Here is a 19,694-nt window from a genome sequence, read left to right on the forward strand (position 1 = left end):
AAGAACAAGCTTCCAAACTTCACAAAAGTCTTTCTCGGGTCTGGGGAAGGAGAGTGTCCAAGTTAAATACTAGGTAGAACAGATTGTTAAACATAAGGGGGTCACATGTATGATACCACTTAAAATTAAGTGGGCAATTAATACCTCTTTAGTTCTAGGGCAATGGAGAGTTATTGGGCAGCAGAATGTGTTACAAACTGTTGTAATGAGCCTTAAAATCATTGTAATAGATTTTTAATGTCTAGGAGTTATGAATTCAAGTTCCCAAGCTCGACTTATGAAAGTGTTGTGCAGGTTTCCTTTGAGGATGAGGACTGAGAGGTCAGATATGGAGAGACTGCTTTGTGAAAAGTGCTCACCCACAGGTGACAGAGTGTTTTTATCTCGTATAACGTTTATGTGGGAGTTTGAGAGTGTAGTGATTGTCTGGTTTCAGCCACATAGGTCTTGTTGGGGCATTTGATGCACTGGCTGAGGTACCCTACATGTTGTAGTAGGCCAATAACAACAGTGGAAGATATCTAATACCTTCAAAAAAGCCTAAACTCCGCTGAAGACAGAATAGCCCGGATGGCTGTGCTCAGTGCCTGCTCCGCCCATTGAGGTCACTGCTGTCACTTCAGGCTCTATGACTAGAGGGACTGTAGCAGTCAAGTTGACACATGGATGCTGAAACCCCTGAGTTCCTCCTTAATGAGTGGATGGGGCATGGAGAGGCGAGTGTGACAAATAATTCCAACAGGCATTCCCCAGTGTGATGTTTGGATCCTTGGAAGTTACTTGCACTCAGAGAGAAAGCAGCAGACAGGAACACAGGGAGATGTAAACGCACAGACTGACACACAGTCTCCTACTCTAAAACCAGACAGAGGGAGCTGAGCTAGCCCATAATATTCTAGCTCTGTTAGCTACCGCAAGATAGGCCGGACACAAAATTCACAACACCCAGGGCGTTGTGGGGAGCTCTTCCCCACCCCCCCAGTGGGACACTGGGATGAGGGAACTGTGCATGGATGGGGTGAGGGAGCCCGGCCCTGCCCTGGGGTCTCGCGCTGCAGCACGGCTGCGCACGCAGCACAGCAATCTCGCCCCGGAGCTTGGGGTGGGAGGGAAGAGCGCGATCGGAAATGCTTAATTAATTTTGACTTCTCTGACATCCCGTACACCTGGGACCCAGGCGTCCCTAGCAACTATTTGCGCGGGGTGTTTTGCCCTTCCGTGGCCGGTTGGTTTGCGCCTCGGGAGCAGATTGGCTCGGATGACTGTCAATCTGAACCGTCCCCGGTTCTCACCATCTTGATTGGCCTCGGTGGCGACGGTGGTTCTCTCTCCTCTTCGCGCTAAGTAACATGCGCCACCGGCCCCGGCAGCGGCGGCGCCCCGAGGCGGTGAGGGGTGGCGGGGGAAGTTGGCGTGAAGGACGGTCCTCGTGGGGGTAGGTCCGGGAGGAGGCTCGCCGCGGGGCGGGGTCTCTCTGGGAGGGCGCCCGACGGGGGTGTGAAGGGCCCGTGGGCCAGGGTGGGGCCCCTGCCAGCCGGACACCATTGACAGCGGTATCTGCTCTGCTTTTCCCGGCGTAGACTCACCCCTGGCCCGGAGGAGTGAGGCGGGCCGGGGGGGTAAGAGAAAGGAGCTGAGCAGCAAATGGGGAGTTTGTTTTGTGTTGCGTGTTCGTGCCTGGTTATCTTGGTGACTCCTATTTGGGAGAAGGCACGCGCACTCCTTATTTGAGCTTCAGCTCCCTTCCTCCTTCAGCTAAGGAGTGAGATCATGTCTGAAACACCAAACAAGCCCTCTAAGGAAGGAAATTGCTTTAAAAAAGAAAAAAATCCTTTCAATCTTTCTTTCTATATCATTAAGAAGCCCAAGAAAAAAGAAAACAAGAAGGGTATATACCCCACATTTAATGATCATCCTTTGGCAGGCAACTATAAAAATGCCACATTAGCAAATAGAAAATGCATAAGCAATATACATTTTAATAGTTAACTGTCCCATTTAATTGTTGTGTGTGTTATCATCCAGTACATGAATTCCTTGGGGATGTGTATCTTTTCTGTGTCTCCAGCTGCTAGTCAGATAGCCAATCAGATAGCCAAACAGTGATGTGGCTGGATTGTACTCTCTATGGATAGTTACAAAACCTCTAAGACTTGTCTGAGATCCTAAGGCTTTTACTGTTTAAGAAAGTGATACCAGCAGAGGAGAGGCATTGAATGTAGAGTGCATTTACTTTGTCTCTTCCATTGTGAATTTGAAAACTGCTAAATACTTTGTCATACACAATAAAGATTGCAGAGAAATGAGTCTTTCAAAAATCCCTTAAGGAAGACTTACTGGAACAACAGTAGAGGCATTGTGTGAGCAGCAGAGAGCCACAATCATGTTAAGAACAGGGACCCAAAGCTCATCTCTCCACGAAAAGTCTTGTCCTCACCTCACCCTATCTTTAGGTTTCATGGTGCAAACTGGGGAACATTGATGGCTGTCAGTATGCTGTGGAGTATTCTTAATTATAGGAGCTTACTGGTCTCTTTTATATTTCTATTATAGATGGTGGATTCCTAACTGTGGTATTCCAGCCAGGATCTGAATATGGCAACCAAGGATTGTGCCTCCCCTGAAGAGGGCTTTGTGTACTCCTCATTAGAGTTACCCTTTCCAGGATTGAGTGACTCTGACGAGCTGAGCAAATCCTACCCCTGGACCAACAAGAGCAGGAAAAATGGGCTTTCCAGACTCTGTCGGAGCAAAGCATCTTTGTCTGGTGATTACCATGCAGCACTCTGAATTTGGCAATCTGAATTTATTAATCAAGATGTGTGTTCTTTCCAGTGCCTTAAGACTTTCCCCATAAATTAGAAATTACACTGTTAAAGAAGTAATTGCAAAAAGAAATAATGTGTTGAGGAAGTTGTATCAAAGAGGTGGGGAGGTGATTGAATCTAGAACAGAGGTAGGGATGGTGAAGGAATTTGATTACTTCTGAATCTAGAGTGTATCCACAGGTTGGGTATTCTTATATTGCCTTGTTTTTGCCCAGTATTGCCTGTCCCTGAAAGCTGCTTGTTCTTTCAGGAGTGAAATGACTTTATAGGTGACACTATGACATTTCCTGAAGTACCTCTCTTTAGTTGTAGGACTTCTGTCAATTTCAGCACAGTCACTTGGCAAGATGTGCCCTACAGAATTTTTTTTTGTTAGTAGTCGTAAGTATAGGTGGGTGAACAACGCTTCCCCACAAATTCTAGTTCCAGGGCTGCTGTAGTTATGAGCAATTAACTAGTTTCTGACTAAACAATTATATAATGGGACACTGTCTATGTAAGAATCATATCAATAATAGCTTAGATTATTGAAACAGAAATTTTTTTAAATCATTGTTTACTCTTTTCTCAGCTTGGCCAAAAGAAAATAGATTAGTGAAGTAGTGCACGAGAACCAGTAACATCTGATTTTTCCAGCCTTTGGGTCATAGGTACTAGAATACTTAAAACTGATCCAAACAACTGTTCTTGTTTTCATTATTTGTAAATTTTAATATTTCTATTAATATTAGGCTTTGAAAATATTTCTTTAAATACAAAAACCTTTAATTTTGAGACTAAACTACTTTACCATTGCTTTAGTTGGTGATTGATCTTTCCCTGAAAATTGTCTCCCCATGAAATGTTCTTTTATGGCAGATTTTTTTAGCTACAGAGATGTTCCTCTTTTTCCTTTTTCTAGAGGATGGATGGACTTCCTATTGCTTATCTTCACTGGCTGCTCACAACATTTCTACTGGCAAACTTGGTAACTCTTGGGCTCATTTGGAACATGCCTCTTTATCCTGCTCAGTCGGTAGCATCTCTTCCTGTTCCTTCCTGAATGTCCTGAGTGTAGAGGAATCTATCCAGTCACTCCCAGCTGCTGTGCGCAATCCAAACAAAGCTATCTTTACTGTGGATGTCAGGACGACAGAGGTACCAGCCATTACCATGTCTGTAGCAGGACCAACCATTAAAAATTAGCGTTGTGTAGTTCTGTTATAAGCCACGTAGCTTTAAGTAGATTCAGACTTGTGTAATTTTTACTTGTATATCTAGCAGAGCTCATAGTCATTATCATGTCTTAAAAATATGTGAGATTTATGTATCCTCCATCCATAATTATTATATGGATCACATCCAAAATATGTGAGATTATGTGTAGTTTATAATTGGCAAAATGCACACAAGTTAAGATCAAAGAGAATACTGATCTCTTGAGCCCTTCTCGAGCAGACTAGGGGAAAATACAACTTTAGGACAAACTTTAATACAAATTATAAAATTTAAATATACATGGAATTCTCTGCACTTAGTGCTGTCTGAATTTAAGTGTATGGTAGTGTACCTACATGACTGAAAGTTTAGACTTTCCCCGTGCAGACATAGGTCCTACAAAATGCTCTTTGTGGTGCAAAATTGCTTTAAAAACTAAAGAAACTGTAATTAATGCACCTTTTGAATGTCTGGAGCTGGTCACTTTATTTAAAACAAAAAAGACCAGTCAGCTGGAAGCAGCAGTTGCAGCCGGAGTAAGTTGGAAACTGAACTGAAGACTGAAGTGTGGCTTCGTGTAGCTTGTAAAGAAGGATCCTTTCACTGTGCAAACTTGATTATTTTATTGTAATCAATTTAAAGGAATTGTAGTTAAGTTAAAAGCAAGGGTTGGCTAATTGGATTTGGGATATTAGTCTGCAGGTTACTGATGACCTGTTTCTGGTGTTAGATGTATACAAAACTATAGTCCTATTTAGGATTTACTTGTAAACATAGCAATTTTTTTCCACTAGATAGTCTAGTTTTTACAAGGCAAACAGCTGAAGGGTTCTGAGTAGTATACAAGAAAGGAGGAAAGCTAAAAGAAAGCAACATCTCTGTTCCATTTATCAGATATGTGACTGGAGCAGCAGGTTGTCATAAAATTGAAACAGACATAGGAATGCCACTAAGTATGAAGTGAAATATGTAGCAGGTTTCAGAATAAAAGTAGGACCTGTCATTTCCAACTTCCATTGAGAGAGGTTATGACATAATGAGATACTAGAACAACCACCCAGTAGGAGAACTAGAAATAAAACGCTTGCTGCATTCTTTTTCCTCCCTTCTAGATTCTGATTGCCAATGACAAAGCCTGCAAGCTCCTTGGATACAGTAGTCATGAGCTCATTGGCAAGAAGCTGTCCCAGTTGATATTAAAATCTAATCAGGGTGTAGTGGAGGCCTTGGGGGAGGAACACGTGGAGGCTGATGGATATGCATCTGTGATTTCTGGAACAGTGGTATGTGAGATGTTCAAGCAAATAATCCCTTACAGAAATACACTTGTGTGATTATTTCAGCTTAAATCTTCACCGTCTTCCAGTACATGTTCCTGGGTTAGAGGTAACTTTTTTTTGTCACTGTTTGATAGTATAGGCATTTCTTTTTTAAAAGAAGCTTATAGACATCCTTTGCCTATTTCATTTTGGCTTATGAAGTCCATTTGGGAGGCATCCATAAGACTCTTCCTTGTATCAACTTGTGTAGTCAGGATGACTTTTGCTCAAATGGATTCGTAATGGACACTGGACAGAGAACTAATGTTAATGGCTCATCATGGAACAGTTTAATACTAAAGCAAGATTCCCAAGGGCTGTCTCAATGTAATTTGAAAAAAAAATTAAGCTCTTAAATTGCATTCCATGTATTATAAATTGCATTCCATGTATTATAATAGTTATTTCATGGCATTTGACTGCTTAGATATCTGAGTATATATATGGCAAAACACTTAATTGAAAGTGAAAGAAAAATTGTTATCTTGTCTTTAAGGGAGTGTAATAAGGCATAAAGTACATGGAACTGTCTGTCTGAGAGAAATGTCTCCCAAAAAAAAAAGACTTTTTTGCTGCTATTGTCAGCAGTGACTGTGTGTGCAAATACTCTGGGGGGGAACACGAGCTCATATCCTCCCAGCAGATCTTCTCTTTTTAAAGAAATTTACAGCACCTCAGAATGACAGCTTTCTCAATCCTAAAACAAGTTTGGGGAGAACTGAGGCCCAGGATAAAAATGAGCATTTCTGGCAGCTGTTTAACTCAAAGTTGGTGCAATTCAATGTATTTTATAGACTTCTTGTGGTATCATGGTGTAAATGTGTAAATCCTTCCTATCACAAAACTGGTAAAGCCTGATATGAACAGGGCAGATAACAAGGTGAGTAAACATCATATGAAAGAATCCTCTTATTTGAGAGGAATCTTTTCCAACAAGAAATAAAACTGACATTTTTGCAGTTGAAATCAATAAAGCTACCAGTGAAGTTAAGTCTGCTGGTTTATCTCCACAGAAGCGCCATTGACACCTCTTCTTGCAAGGATCCACTGCAGTTTTGGCTATTGTAACAGACTGAGATTCCCATAAGGAATGCATCTTTGAGTGTATGGTGTTAGAATACCACTTTTTAAAAGGCATGTAAAATTGGGAAACACCTTGAACATTTTTCTGAGGTTGAAGAGAATAACATAGTGTGTGTAATCAGTAAGCTATTTGCAAACCTTCAGCCCTTTATATTAAAGCCATATTTCTTCCAACAAAACACAGGCACTGGAACTTACTGAGGACTCCATATTGATTGTGCACATCAGGGGTGAGGTTTAAAAACAAAGTTGTTTGTTATCCAAGCACAGAGAAGTCTTAATGGTACTTGCTCTTTCAATGGATGAATAACTCAAGCAACTTTATTTGTAACAATACTTCAGCAAAGTCACAATATTGGAGATACAAATGTAGAAGTATGCAGTTTGCATATTGTCTTATGTGAATGTGCATCAATCTCATAGTTTTCTTTAGTGTCTGTGTGCATACTTGTTTACTGAAAGGGAAGATGGGGAATAGTTTAGGAGATAAATGCATTAGGTCATATCTTTGGCTGCAGCCAAAAAGCACCAAGTGCAGCGTAGGAACAGAGTATACAATGGGGTTGCCTTTGTCGCCCATAATCCTTGGTTATTTTTGGACTGGTACAGGCTCCTTTTGTAATTTAAAACAGCCTCAAAGGTGTTCTGAATTATTCCAGTTATCAGTGTCCCCAAAAAGGGTAGGGAAACACTGGCCAGAGAGTGCCTCATGGTGTGGTGCCAACTGCTTTCTTTTGCTTTCAGTTTATATAAAAAGAGGAAGCTTGCTTTAACTGTTCCTTCATGCTTCAGTGCCTTATGAGTAGAGTGGGGTTCCCCCAAGATTATCAACTTTTGTCTCATTTGTAGTTCATCTTGGATATAACAGCACAGCTTTGCTTTGCAAGTCTATGATCCTGCCCAGAACTATTTGTCAAATTCCCTATAATATAAATGCAGGTTCCTGTTTAACTGAATATTTTGGAGACTGCAAGAGGAATTGGCACCATTAAGGAAGACTTTTTCATTTTGCCCCCATCCAAAAAAATTAATAGAAAGATCCATTATCTTGCATTTCTAACGAGAGACACTGATCTCAGACCAAATTCTTCTTCAGCTCACATTGCCCTGAAGCTGTTGGTAGGTAAAAACAGACATGTTGTTATACTGTATATGTAATGCTGATTCCTGTTAACAGGTGGATGTTATAGGCCGTAGCCATGAGAAAATCCCTGTCTCAGTCTGGATGAGGAGAATGAGAAGCAAGGACAACCAGTGCTGTGTGGTTGTGCTGGAACCAGTGGAAAGACTTTCTGCCTCCGTTTCCTTCAGAAGTGATGTGAGTGTTCTGTTCTATTAGTCACAAAATGTAACAGCAATTTGATATAAAAGAGCTTTTGTGCAAGTGAGGGTGTCTTAAAAGCCTTAACAGACAATTTTAGTACTCATGAATATGAAAGCTGTGTGTATCACTGGCTGGAGCTGAGTGTAGTGTGGGCAGACTCTTCAAGTTTCTCCCACGCAGCTCTGCCAATTCATTTCAGTCTTGACTTGCACTTTGTGCTGGAATAGATGGGAGTACTGCAGGAGAGTTAACAGATGTTGTTGTAAATCTTTGTGTACAAACACATTTTGCTGGGGAAAATTCTGGAGGAAATCTCAGATTCTCTTTGTCCACTTGCATCACATGGATGTTAGCTACATGGCATGGCCTCTGTGATTGAAAATAGTGTCAGTGTGGCACTGCATAATGCCACATCTACTTACTAAATCAGTGGTAATTGGCATTCTCTCTTTTCATGGACACTTCCAGCCATTTTGTCTGATGTTAGCAGAAACGGCTGTTTGGGAATGGTATGGACCGTGGTTTAAAACATTAAAATTACAATGGTCATGTGAACTCTTTTTAAGGGAGTGATTACATCATGTGACCTTCTTTTTGCTCATCTCCATGGTTACACATCATTGGAAGAAGTAGTTGGGCACCACATAACAGACCTGATTCCTTCGCTGCAGATCCCTCCTCCTGGCAAGAAAATTCCAAAGGTACTGTACCGTCTATCAACTGAGCTGTTTTTTGCCCTTCCTGCTTGTGATATAAATACTGCACAGTCTTCATATTTCATATGCATTGGATTTCACTAGTTGGGTAACAAAATAGAGTCTCTGGTAGCAGATCTAGCACCTGAGTCTCCCGATAATGACTATGGAGTTGTTGGTTGCTGATCAGGTGCTTCCTAGCTAGGAAATAAGCTAAGTCTTTCATTGCACAATCTCTTCTAGTGAAATAACATATCCCTCCCCCTGTGAAAGCTTTCCTGTGTGTAACTTGATGTGCATACTGTAATGTAAACAGTGTTTCTCTTTTTAGAATCTCAAGATTCAGAGATCTGTAGGTCGAGCCAGAGAGGGCACAACATTTCCTCTCAGTTTAAAGCTGAGGGCTAGTCTTCCTGGTGAGGAAGAAGTCCCGGAGCTAGAGGACCAAGTCTCAGTGGTTGAGGATGGACTCCGACAGGAGTGCAAGACAGGATCTTCTGCAGACTATTCTTACTCTGCCAATGTCTGGGTTTTCACTGCCATTAGTGGGCTTATCACACTCCAACCAGATGGGACCATCTATGGCATCAACAACAGTTTTGCTTTAATGCTGTTTGGCTATGAGAAAAAGGAGCTGCTGGGAAAGGTGAGACCTGAATTCTCACTCCCCCTTTCTCCTTAGAAATGATTATTGTGTGCAACTTCTGACTTAGTCTGTCTTAATGATCTCAAGTCTGTCAGCAAAAGAATCCATTCCACTTGCTTAGTTAGAACTGTTGTATGTAATAGATAAGTGTGGGGTGGTGGTTGGTGCACAAGTTAACTTCTGCACAAAAGATAACCAAAGGATTAGAAGAAATTTTAAGTATGCGGGAGCAGTGTATGCAGTCTCTTGTTCTCCATCACTGTTGTGGATTATGTTTGTCCAACCTCCCACAAGGATCAGGCTGGATTGCTTTCTCCACCTGCACAGTTTATTGGCATCTGTCGCCAACCAGTGAGGAGTCAGTGTGGTTTATAATGTTGCACTCTGTATTTTAGAACATCACCTTCCTGATTCCTGGTTTCTATAATCACATGGATAGAATTGATGAATCCTCCTTGCCATTTCCCCCTCTTGATGACTGCATGGAGACAGAAAATAGAAGAACCTCTGGAGATATTAAAGGAGCCCAGCTGGGACACTGTTGTATAGCAGATAGTAGTGAAGGTAAAAAGGATCTGAAAAGGGAGAAGTGTGTCACTGAAAATAGTTATGTGCTGTGAAAGTATTGGATTTCTGTATAGTTAAAACCACATGTTTGAAATAATCAGTTATGTTGCATGGATGGAAACTTGATATTTACTTCTACTTCCCTCTGCATTTCTAACGGCAAGAAACCGAAGAACATGTCGACTTAGAAATAATTATACCAAGAATAAATAACACTTTGCATTTATAGCTTCCTATTTTCTCAGTGATCACAAAGCACTTTAAAATGTCTGAAATGTAACTGTCTTGACAGTGGTATCAGTATGCAGAAGTCTACTGTATTAGCATTTTAAAGGAGAACTTTAATGTTGGTTAACCAATATTTGGAGCCTTGCTGGTTTGTTTCTGTTAAGAGGAGAAATTGCTGGTGAGTCAGGTATATTATTTGGTGCAGTCCTGTCCATTTACAAAGACTGGACACAAATTCCTGTTCCCCTGAACACAGTAGGCGCAAAGGAGGCCGTTTCTTTGCTCACAGTTTCCAAACCTGCCTTTCCAGCCAGCATCCTGTCCACAAGAAGCTCTTTCTCTATAGGTTTCCTTGCTATCAGTGCTTCTCTGGCTTTCTGGTGGCTTTATTTATTTATTTTTTTGCTGTGACACCCACAGTTGCATTCTGAATAATGCCCCAGCCTCTGCATTTGCAGTCTGTTTCCAGGGATACTTCTCTTATTTTCCCTGAGTTAGTTCTTGTTCAGACCTTCAGAGTGGCCTGTGCTTTGGGTGGTGGCTTTTATTGTTTCAGCTATGTTACTCCATAAATGAGTTTAATTGCTTCTTCATTCAATCCGAATAAAGGGCAGCTTACATGCTGTGATTGTCTATAGATCAAAGACACGCTTGTTGGAGGATGTTGCTAGCTGCCAACATAACCCAACTACAAAAGAACAGTAAAAGTATCTTAAATATGAGAGAAGAATTATCAATTAAGTAGAGTTGGAGAATGCATCTGTGAGCTGAATACATGGCATAGGGAAAGTAAGAAATGTATCAAGTTGCTGTAAGGCATGTTCTGTCTGTTTGTCCTCATGGTTAAAATTTTAATATAACAAAAGAGCTCTTTTTAATTTTTTGGTAAGTTAATTTTACTATTTAATGGAGCTGTTAAAATAATAGAACTTGCGTTACAGTGATTTGCTAAATTCCTTGCTTTTTCGTGCATTGAAATCAGAACTGTATTTCTGAAGTCATAATCTACATCTTCCAAAATAAGCTTCTGAGAAATAGCTCTGAAATGGCAGCTTCCATTGAGATCATTCACAGTTGAAGACAGTGGCGAGTATTTCTAAAAACTCTCCCAGAAATTCACTTTTTATATGCTTAAATATTTTTATCTAACAAATGTGGAATTACTGTAATCTAAGGTATTCTTGCTAATCACTCTGTTTTTTCTTGTAGCATATTCTTAAGGTGTGTGGCTGATATATGCTTTACTTTGAAGAAGAAGAAGAAAAGGAGAGGGGGATGATTTTGGTTACCGTGTTCGGCAAACATCTTGATGTCACTGATGCACACAACCATTCTATAAAATGCCTTCTATTTAAAAGTACCTCAGTCTAAGCAATGCTGCTTACTCTGATCACATTTCAGCAATGTCTTCCCACCTCCCTTTTTTTTGTCTCTATTTTCTCCTTTCATTCTTTTCTTTTCCCTTTCCTACTGTAGCAGCTGCTCTCTGGCACCAAATCTGTATGTATGGATGAGGATCAGTGGCTTTTCAAAAGTGCTATTGTCATCTGTTAATGAAATAAGTTCGGGCTTTCCTTCTGAAAGCAAACCCATGACCTCCAATGCTTATAGCTTTTATTAGTGCAGTGGACTTGACTCATAGAATTACTTTGAAATCCTGGTAGTTTGGCTGTTAGTGAGGATTCTGGGTAAGGTTATGTTGAGGCTTCCATTATCACACCTATCTTCATAATCTCAAACTTTAAAAAGTATTCTCCTTCTGCATGGATATTTTCCGTGCTGGGTCTTGATGCAAAGATAAATGAAGATATTTTAAGGAGCGTTTGAACATATTCCAATCTTTGAGAAAAACATGATCTTGTGTGTGTATTGTACAGGCGAGAAGTAACTTGGAAATAAAGCTAAACAAAGTCTTAGTAGTATTTCAGAAGGCTGACTTTCCTACAGTAAAGCCCTGATTGGTTGATTCCATGTTATAATCCAAAACAAAGGACTCTGATTTCTCCCTTTCTTATGTTCAAGGAATACTTTGGTACTACATCTTTTGTAAATCATTAAGGGCTAAATTAGCTATAGGAGTAACTCCAGTGGAGTTATGCCAGCAAACAATTTGGTCCTAAATAATAGAATAGTTCACTCATCTCAGAGATCTAAATTTATGTTGGTCATTTGCACAGGCTAATGGCAACTGTTTGAGGACTCGGGGTTATTGGCTTCATGTTTTCCTCTAGGTCTTGGCTTTGTCCTCTGGTTCCTTTTTGGGTGTGGTGACTGGAACCAAAAGGAATTGGTGGACAGTGCTTAGGTGATTTCAGCCTTTGCCAAATAGATTCTGGGAGGAACTTTTCTAGTTCGTAGTCTAGACTTAGTCACTTTCTATCTTAATTTTGTAGCTGTATAGTTAGTTTAACTGTATGTAGTTTTGGCAATATCTATTTGCTTCACCTCGCATCCTCACTGGCATTCTAATTCCTTCTGGACATTATCTCCCTGTAACAGAGCCCTGTTTCCCTTCTTTGAGTCTTTCCTTGAACATTTGAACTTTGTTCTTTCTATTCTAGATGTGCAATTTGGGTGAATTAAGGTTACCGTAGCTCAGTGGTTCTCAACCAGGGGTACATGTGCCCCGGAGGAGAAGGGGTACACAGAGGTCTTCCGGGCGTACATCAACCCATTTCGATAGTTGCCTAATTTTACAACTGGCTATGTAAAAAGCACTAGCGAAGTTAGTACAAACTAAAATTTCATACAGACAAAATGAGAAAGTAAGCAATTTTCCTGTAATAGTGTGCTGTAACACTTCTTCGTATTTTTGTCTGATTTTTGTAACCAAGTAGTTTTTGAGCAAGGTGAAACTTGCGGGTACGCAAGACAAATCAGACTCCTGAAAGAGGTACAGTGGTCTGGAAAGTTTGAAAACCATTGCCGTAGCAAACCGAACTTTTTTTTTTTTTTGGGTGACTTTGGAGTGGTTTGAGATAACGTCAGTGTTAAATGATGTAAATTCTCTTGTATTGCATTTGTCAAAGGCTTTCCGTGGGGAGCTGAACATGGGCTCAGATTCACTGTCCCAGGTTTGAATAAGATAGTAAATCCAAAAGCAATGCTCAGGTTCTTCACCTACCAAGTGATTTAAGGGCTGCTGTTCACTTTTGTTTTCCTCCACCTGTGTGTTTGATGCTGTAGCACTGACCTGCACAGATAAGTATGGTAAAGTTGTGATCCCCTTTGTCACCTGGGTCAGTTCTGCTTTTAAACTATTAGGTAGAGATACAGAGCAGGGCCATACCCAGGATTCTTGAGCTATGAAAGTTGACATAGCTCCATTAAAGACTAAATCTGAAGAATTGTCTCATCTTGTTTGGTACAGGTGCCAGTTTCTTGCTTGCTGGTGATGCAGTTCTCCTGCTACAAGAGAAGCAGAAATTAGTAAGGAACCAGGTGGAAGACATTTTCACTAGGGCAGAGACCTGGATGGATGGTGGGAGCAGTTTGCCATCTACTCTCTCATCCCCTGCCGTGACATCCAGACATTTCAATGAGTAGGTTTTACATGTGCACTTTCACAGCTTTTATAAACCAAGCCAGTTAGCAGTAATTGCAAGAAATAGTGTTTCATTATTTGTAAAACTGAACTGAAAGGGGTAGAGATAGCGTTAGCCTTCTGTATTTGGTTTTCTAGAGCAAGGCAGGTAAAGAATTTTGCCCATCTCTGCTTCATATTCAGTCCTACCTATACCCAACCTGTTAAATTACTCACATCCCCTCTTTCTACCCACACTAACACCACTTTGACCTGTAAAGGTTCACTTTCTCTCCAGCTAGAAGTGATACCTAGCTTCTGTCTGTACTAAGTTAGGAACAGAGTTAAAGAAGTGTTTAAACACAGTTCCAGTTAAACCCCATACATGCTATCCAGTGAAACTGTTCTGGAAGCTAGTCTAGCTGGAACTATGTTTTAAACAGTGTTCCCTCCTTCTGAGAGTCACTATTTGCTGCAAATGTCTTTGTTCATCTAGTAACTAGTCTTCCCACAGAACTTTGCACTCTATTAGCAGGGGAGCCCAGCTGTCTCTGCTCCATCTCTTTAGGTCTTTCTTTTCTCTTTATTTCACTACGAGTCATAATTCTACATAAATACCTGGATGACAAATACAGATGGGCTTAAGAACAGAATCTAAAACCTTTTATATCCGCACGATCCCTCATTTAATGTTTAACCTTAGTTAGAATTGTTACAGTTTTGTAAATGTACAGTAATCTTAAGGAATTTGTATTACCATAGATAAAACTGTATATAAAAATTATACCTGGGAACCCAATACAGATCTTTCATTACCGTATGTCCTTCCTTGGGCTGTAGTTTCATTTCATTTCATTTCATTGTGTCAAATTCCCTCCTGTTCGAGATCTATTTCTTAGACAATCCATTGGAACGGTGTTTAGGAACCTATTCCATATGCTAACTGTAGCCACTCCTTTGCATTAAGACTTTGAATTTGCCATGTGCTGGGAAGTCTGCACTGAGAATTTCCTACTGAATCTTTTATAAAAATTGTAAATAATAGAATGTCAGTACACTGATTTCCTTCTCATTCTTTTCTGGCCCTGACATGAATGAAACATTTGAATCCCTGCAGTATGGACTGCATTGCAACTGGTGACCTGCCAGCCCATGATGAACAGCCATCGCCTGAGAGCCAGCATGACAGAGTCTTCACTGTGATGGAAACTGCAGAAACTAATTACTCACCCCAGAGCCTCTCTGCAGCAGACTCTCCCAAACTATCTGACTCAACACACTCAGGTTTGGGTCAGGATACAGAAGTACCAGCGAGCGACCGTGATGGTCCAATACCATCTGAGACTCTGCAGGTGAACATTGATGTTACCGGTAGCTTGTGTGACCTCTTGCAGGAAGAGCATCAAGTCCTTGTGGATTTAGATAGGCAACTAAGCTCTAGGTTACCATATGAAACCAGGAAATATCGATCTTCCACTGAGCCTCAGGGAAAGGCTACTTCAATACCTGGCCATCAGACGTCTGATTCCTGCAGATTAGAAGACAGTCTAGAAACTGAGACCCATGATTTGAATAGACCTTTGTATGACACCACCTGTCTCTCATTTGGGACACCAACACTAGATGAACCGTGGCTTGGGGCAACATCTGACTGCAGACAGGTTGTGGAAGCCCATGCGATTACAGAGCAGTTCTCAAATACAAATTCAAAGAATTGTACAAGAAACTCCAGCGTTGAGCAGATGACAATAGAAAACTCTGTACTGAATGGTTGTTTATCCTTCCTTTCCAGGAGTGATATCAAAGATGTTTGTTCAGGAAGTCTGCCAGCTTGTGATGCCTCTGCTTTGGGGGCTGCCGTTAACTTTGGAGAAATCCAAAAACCAGGCAATGAGATGAATTGCATTTGTGATGGCCTTAAGGAACTGGACCTGAACATTAGCGCAGAGCTGACTTCAGCCAATTGCTCATGTGCTGCTTCAGATCTTCTAAGGACACGCTTGCTTGATGTGGTGGACTGCGACGTAGATGTGGGAAGCCTCCTGGATCAGAAGCCTAATTCCTCTGCAATTGAACCAGAAGAGTTCCTATTGAATGACACTTCCCCAAATGGTGGCCAGAGGTGGTTGAACTCCAGCAGACATTTGGAAAATGCTCAAGAGGAGTCCTCCAGAACATCTCCTGCAGTTCCTAAAAGTGCTGCAGAGAACATGGGGGATCATCTGAACAGAAGCCCTCTGAACAATTATGTGTATCCCCAAGAAGACTTTCTGTTGTTTAGGCAGCAGAACTTGAAAATGCAAGTAACATCCACCCCGGTAAAAACAGAAGCTCTGGCAGCTCCTTTGCTGATCTCCGAGATCCTGGAAGGCAGCTATGCTGGGAACTGCTATCACAGAGATGGTTCCCGACTAAGTAAGTTAAACAAATGACCGTTTCTCTTGATTAGATGCTTTTTTTTTTCTTTTCTAAAAGAATGCAAATGTTTCTCGGATAGAGGCTCACAGTAGGAAGGGGGGAGGCTTTGGAGTTGCAGGAGGAAAAAGGTTAATCTTTGGGCCAGTCTATTTTCATTGTCCAAGTGGAATGAAATGCAAAGTCAGTAGCATAAATGCTGAAAAGTAAATGTCTCTTTAAATTAATTGATTTAATCATTTCAGGTGGTGTTCTAACCACAATTACAGAATCTTGGGTTTTTTGCCAAAGGTATTTTATGTGGTATTTTATGTCCCTTTAACTGGAAAGTTGCTAACATTTAATATAGCACTTGAGTTGTGTCCTGGGAGATCTTTCACCCACTCCTACAGTTTGATCAAACAGCTTCTTATGGATAGCTCCCATTTATGTGTCACTTAAGAGGCTGCTTTCATAGCTCCCATTTGGCAGGTATTTTCTTTAACCTGCCACTTCTAAGGGTGTAGTCACTGCTCTTCTGTGGATGATTGTTCATAAAGTCTCTAAAATACTTGTACTGTTGTCTGCCACCTTCTAATGGTCAAATCCTTAGTCAGGCTTCACTCAATTCTTACTTAGGCAAACTCCCACTGAAGTCAATGGGAGTTCTCTGAGTAGGGGCCTCAGTTTTTGGCCCTAAATAGAGTATCTCAAGGCCATCATTTCAAACCTTCTAAACTTAGGAGTGCAAGTTATAAAACTGGCCTGAATGCTTTCTTTGCATTGGTAATTTTTTTTTCTTTTATTCAGTGTTCAATGTTTAAATGGGTCTGAATATCTTTCTGCGGGGATTTGTGTTTCTGAAGGTATACTTTTTGAAGTGAAGCGTGTAGAATTGCAGAACCCTGCAGCTCTCTTCTGCGTGTGGGTGGTGAGAGACCTCCTTCAGAGTCAGAAAGAAGCAGCAGCAAGGACTCAACTTCTGCTCTCCAGTTTAGCCAGTTCTTCCCAGTCTATAGCAGATCTCTCTGCACTCAGCCTGGGAGAAGTGAGTATCTCCACCATTACTTAGTGTTTGAAAATGCTTCTTACTGCGTCCTTCTCAGGGTGAAGCTGAAGTAAGAATTTTTTTTGATGTAATGTGTATTGTGGGAAGGATTTAACTGTCATGAAAGGGACAAGACAAAGCAGTTTTAACAACTTGTTTCTATTTTGCAATCTTTCTTGGTGCACCTTGATGCTTTAGAAGATCTCTATTGTTCAGGGTTGGTATCTTACTGCATTAAGCTAGATCAATGTAAGGACAACATAAAATGGTATAAGTGGATCTAATTCTAATGGCACTAAAACCGTGTAAATAGACCAATTTTTAAATCAGTTTACTCTCCCTGGCTTATGTTGCCTAATATAGATAAGGTTAGAACAGGGCTAACCCAACGGCTAGGATTTGCATGATACATAGAACTTCTGTCATCTTGTCTAGTTGTGGTTTAAGGTTGGTGTAGTGTTGCGCATTCTGTATTTTGCTGGGTTCCATTCTATGAAAATATTTCATTTTAGAAAGGAAATACTAGGTTGAAGAAATATATTAAATGGACTGACTTAATTTCATCTGCAACTCCAGGTGTTGCATTTGGTATGGTATCATAGTACTTAAGCACAGAATACCATATGTGAGAAGAACACAGTGGCAATCTTAAATTAAAAAACCCTAAGAAATTCTGTGTTAAGACCACCTATTCTGTTAATAATAAACCTGATATGCTCCAACTAGTGCAGTTCCTATAAGGGAAAAGAATGTCTAATCAGTTAAAATAGATGATGATGACCTTGTGGATATTATTTACTTGCCTTTGCCAAAGGCTTATGGTAAGGTTATTGTAAGATTTAAAGAACACACACACCAAGGTAAGGGTTAAGTTAAAAACTGGTTCAGTGATGATAAACAAAATGTCTTAATGAACAGCTGCTCCTCAGTGCAAAGAGAAATACCAAGGTGTATTTGGGGAAGTGATTATCACTAGTTTTTATCAATTACTTTGAAGAGAAAGGGGATGAGTTACTTAATTTTTACAAACTGATACTTTTTGTTCGTTAGCAAATCTAACTATCTGGAGTTTCTTGCAATCTTCCTTCAAGATGTTGGGGAGTTAGGCAGAAAAATGGCTCATGAAATTTCAATTTTAAAAATAGTTTAAACTGTTGATATGTCGTAGTCACTATCTGGCATGGACAAGTCAACGTAAAGCAGTATTTTACATTTCAAAAAAGTAAATAGAATATTTGGTGTTTTCTTTTTAGAAAATTATGAAATACAACAGTGATGATATACCTTCATGTGGAATACTTTGTGCACTTCCAGTTGCCTCTCTTGAGAAAGAGAAAACCTACTGGTCACTTATAAACAGCTCCCCCGACATAATTCAGAGTACTGTGTGACTTAAATTCTAATCTCACTGTCTTTTGGGGGCGAAGTGGGGGATGGGAAAAGGAGAAAACAGAATGGACTTGATGGAGCTATTCTGAAATGTATCCCAAAACTCATCATTATCTATTTTGCTGTCTCCAAGGAGAACAAGGGGAGAATTTATGAAACTTATAAGGCATTAAACTTAGAACCAGTGAAAGAACACTCTTGACGTGGTGTGTATATCTGTGGAATTCATTGTCGAGTTTTAGGTCAGTGAGGCAAACTATCGTGACTGTGTTTAAAAACCTGTGCGACTGTGACCCTAATGGTCAAGTTTAAACATGAAAAGTAATCTAAATTCTTGCTCAGAATGTAACAGGATCATCTAGGCTGTGGTGATAGTTGAAGAAGTCCTCTTTTTCCATACATAGCAGTTTACACAATTATCCGGGTGCATTTTCTTCTGTTTCTTCTCCTTCCACTGAAGTGTATGGTTTTGGCAACTGCTGGAATCAGGCTGCTGAATTAGATGAACCAGTGCTCTAGTCCAATGTGGTGATTGCTATGACAATGACAGCTTTTGGTAATGGAGTAAAAATAACACATTTTCATGACGACAGTGAAAAAGGATCTTTCTCTAAAATATCTGATTTCTTTATATCTTTTTATTTTATAAAAATCACTCACCAGCTCACTTCAGTTTTCTTGTGTCTCTTCCTTCTTATTCCAGGTGATCAGGACAGCACCATTGTTTGAAAATTCCCACAGAACTGAAGATCTGGAAAGATTGAGGGCTTCTGAGGGAGAATATGCAAAGAAATATGACACTGTCAGTCTCGTTGGCAAAGGAGCTTTTGGTTTTGTCTGGACTGCCAGATGCAAGAAAGATAATAAGGAGGTTAAGAAGGAAACATTTATTTAATTTACTCTTCTACTTATTTTTTCTTTTATAATATGACCACTTACAACAAGAGCAAGGGTTATTCTATAATGAAATGTCAACCTCAGGCTACCAAAAACAGAAAATTAAATATGAATTTCTTAGCTCTTTAAAAAACAAAACAGAAACATACCAAAAAAAAAAAAAAAACCCTCCCACAAACCTCCAGAAAGGTATTGACACTGATGTAATAAAGAGATTAATATATCCTTTTCAAATAGGTTCTGTGGCCAGCTTCATTTTGTATCTGGTAACCATTTTGTGTCTAATTCACCCCACTAAAAGCCTGAGAGAAGTGATACACCAGATCTTAATAATAGCATAGAATTAAGTTATTAATAAGCAGAGAGGGCAAACTGCAAATGATGGCTCAGATCCTCCAAAAACTTAAGCATGTGCTTAAGCTTTACACACTGTGGAGCAGTCTCACTGAAGTCCTGGGACCCCAGTTTTGATTGGTGGGAGAAGTTTTACAGAATTCAGTAAACCAGTTGAAAGCAAAATAGGGAGGTGTATGTTAAGAGCAACAGATGCAGTTGT

At 40.3% G+C, this 19,694-nt stretch overlaps 1 protein-coding gene across 2 annotated transcripts in view; it reads left to right on the forward strand.

Annotated features, from left to right (window-relative positions):
• The first annotated feature begins 1,324 nt into the window (after positions 1-1,324).
• The window catches only part of PASK (PAS domain containing serine/threonine kinase), a 33,155-nt gene continuing 14,785 nt past the window's right edge, over positions 1,325-19,694 (forward strand). For both annotated transcript variants that reach the window (XR_010918158.1, XM_067539016.1), the window contains exons 1-12: positions 1,325-1,435; positions 2,554-2,767; positions 3,730-3,965; positions 5,138-5,308; positions 7,605-7,745; positions 8,318-8,452; positions 8,778-9,092; positions 9,488-9,656; positions 13,258-13,429; positions 14,528-15,825; positions 16,671-16,852; positions 18,945-19,112. Coding sequence is in view for 1 of the 2 variants with exons in the window: in XM_067539016.1 (XP_067395117.1) it covers positions 2,596-2,767; positions 3,730-3,965; positions 5,138-5,308; positions 7,605-7,745; positions 8,318-8,452; positions 8,778-9,092; positions 9,488-9,656; positions 13,258-13,429; positions 14,528-15,825; positions 16,671-16,852; positions 18,945-19,112 (3,159 nt within the window). In the remaining variant the exon portion in view is untranslated. The remainder of the gene's footprint in view (positions 1,436-2,553; positions 2,768-3,729; positions 3,966-5,137; positions 5,309-7,604; positions 7,746-8,317; positions 8,453-8,777; positions 9,093-9,487; positions 9,657-13,257; positions 13,430-14,527; positions 15,826-16,670; positions 16,853-18,944; positions 19,113-19,694) is intronic.

This window comes from Emydura macquarii, unplaced genomic scaffold (genome assembly GCF_026122565.2).
Source record: "Emydura macquarii macquarii isolate MOO-44397 ecotype Brisbane River unplaced genomic scaffold, CSIRO-AGI_Emac_v2 contig_499, whole genome shotgun sequence".
NCBI classification, from domain to species: Eukaryota; Metazoa; Chordata; order Testudines; family Chelidae; genus Emydura; species Emydura macquarii.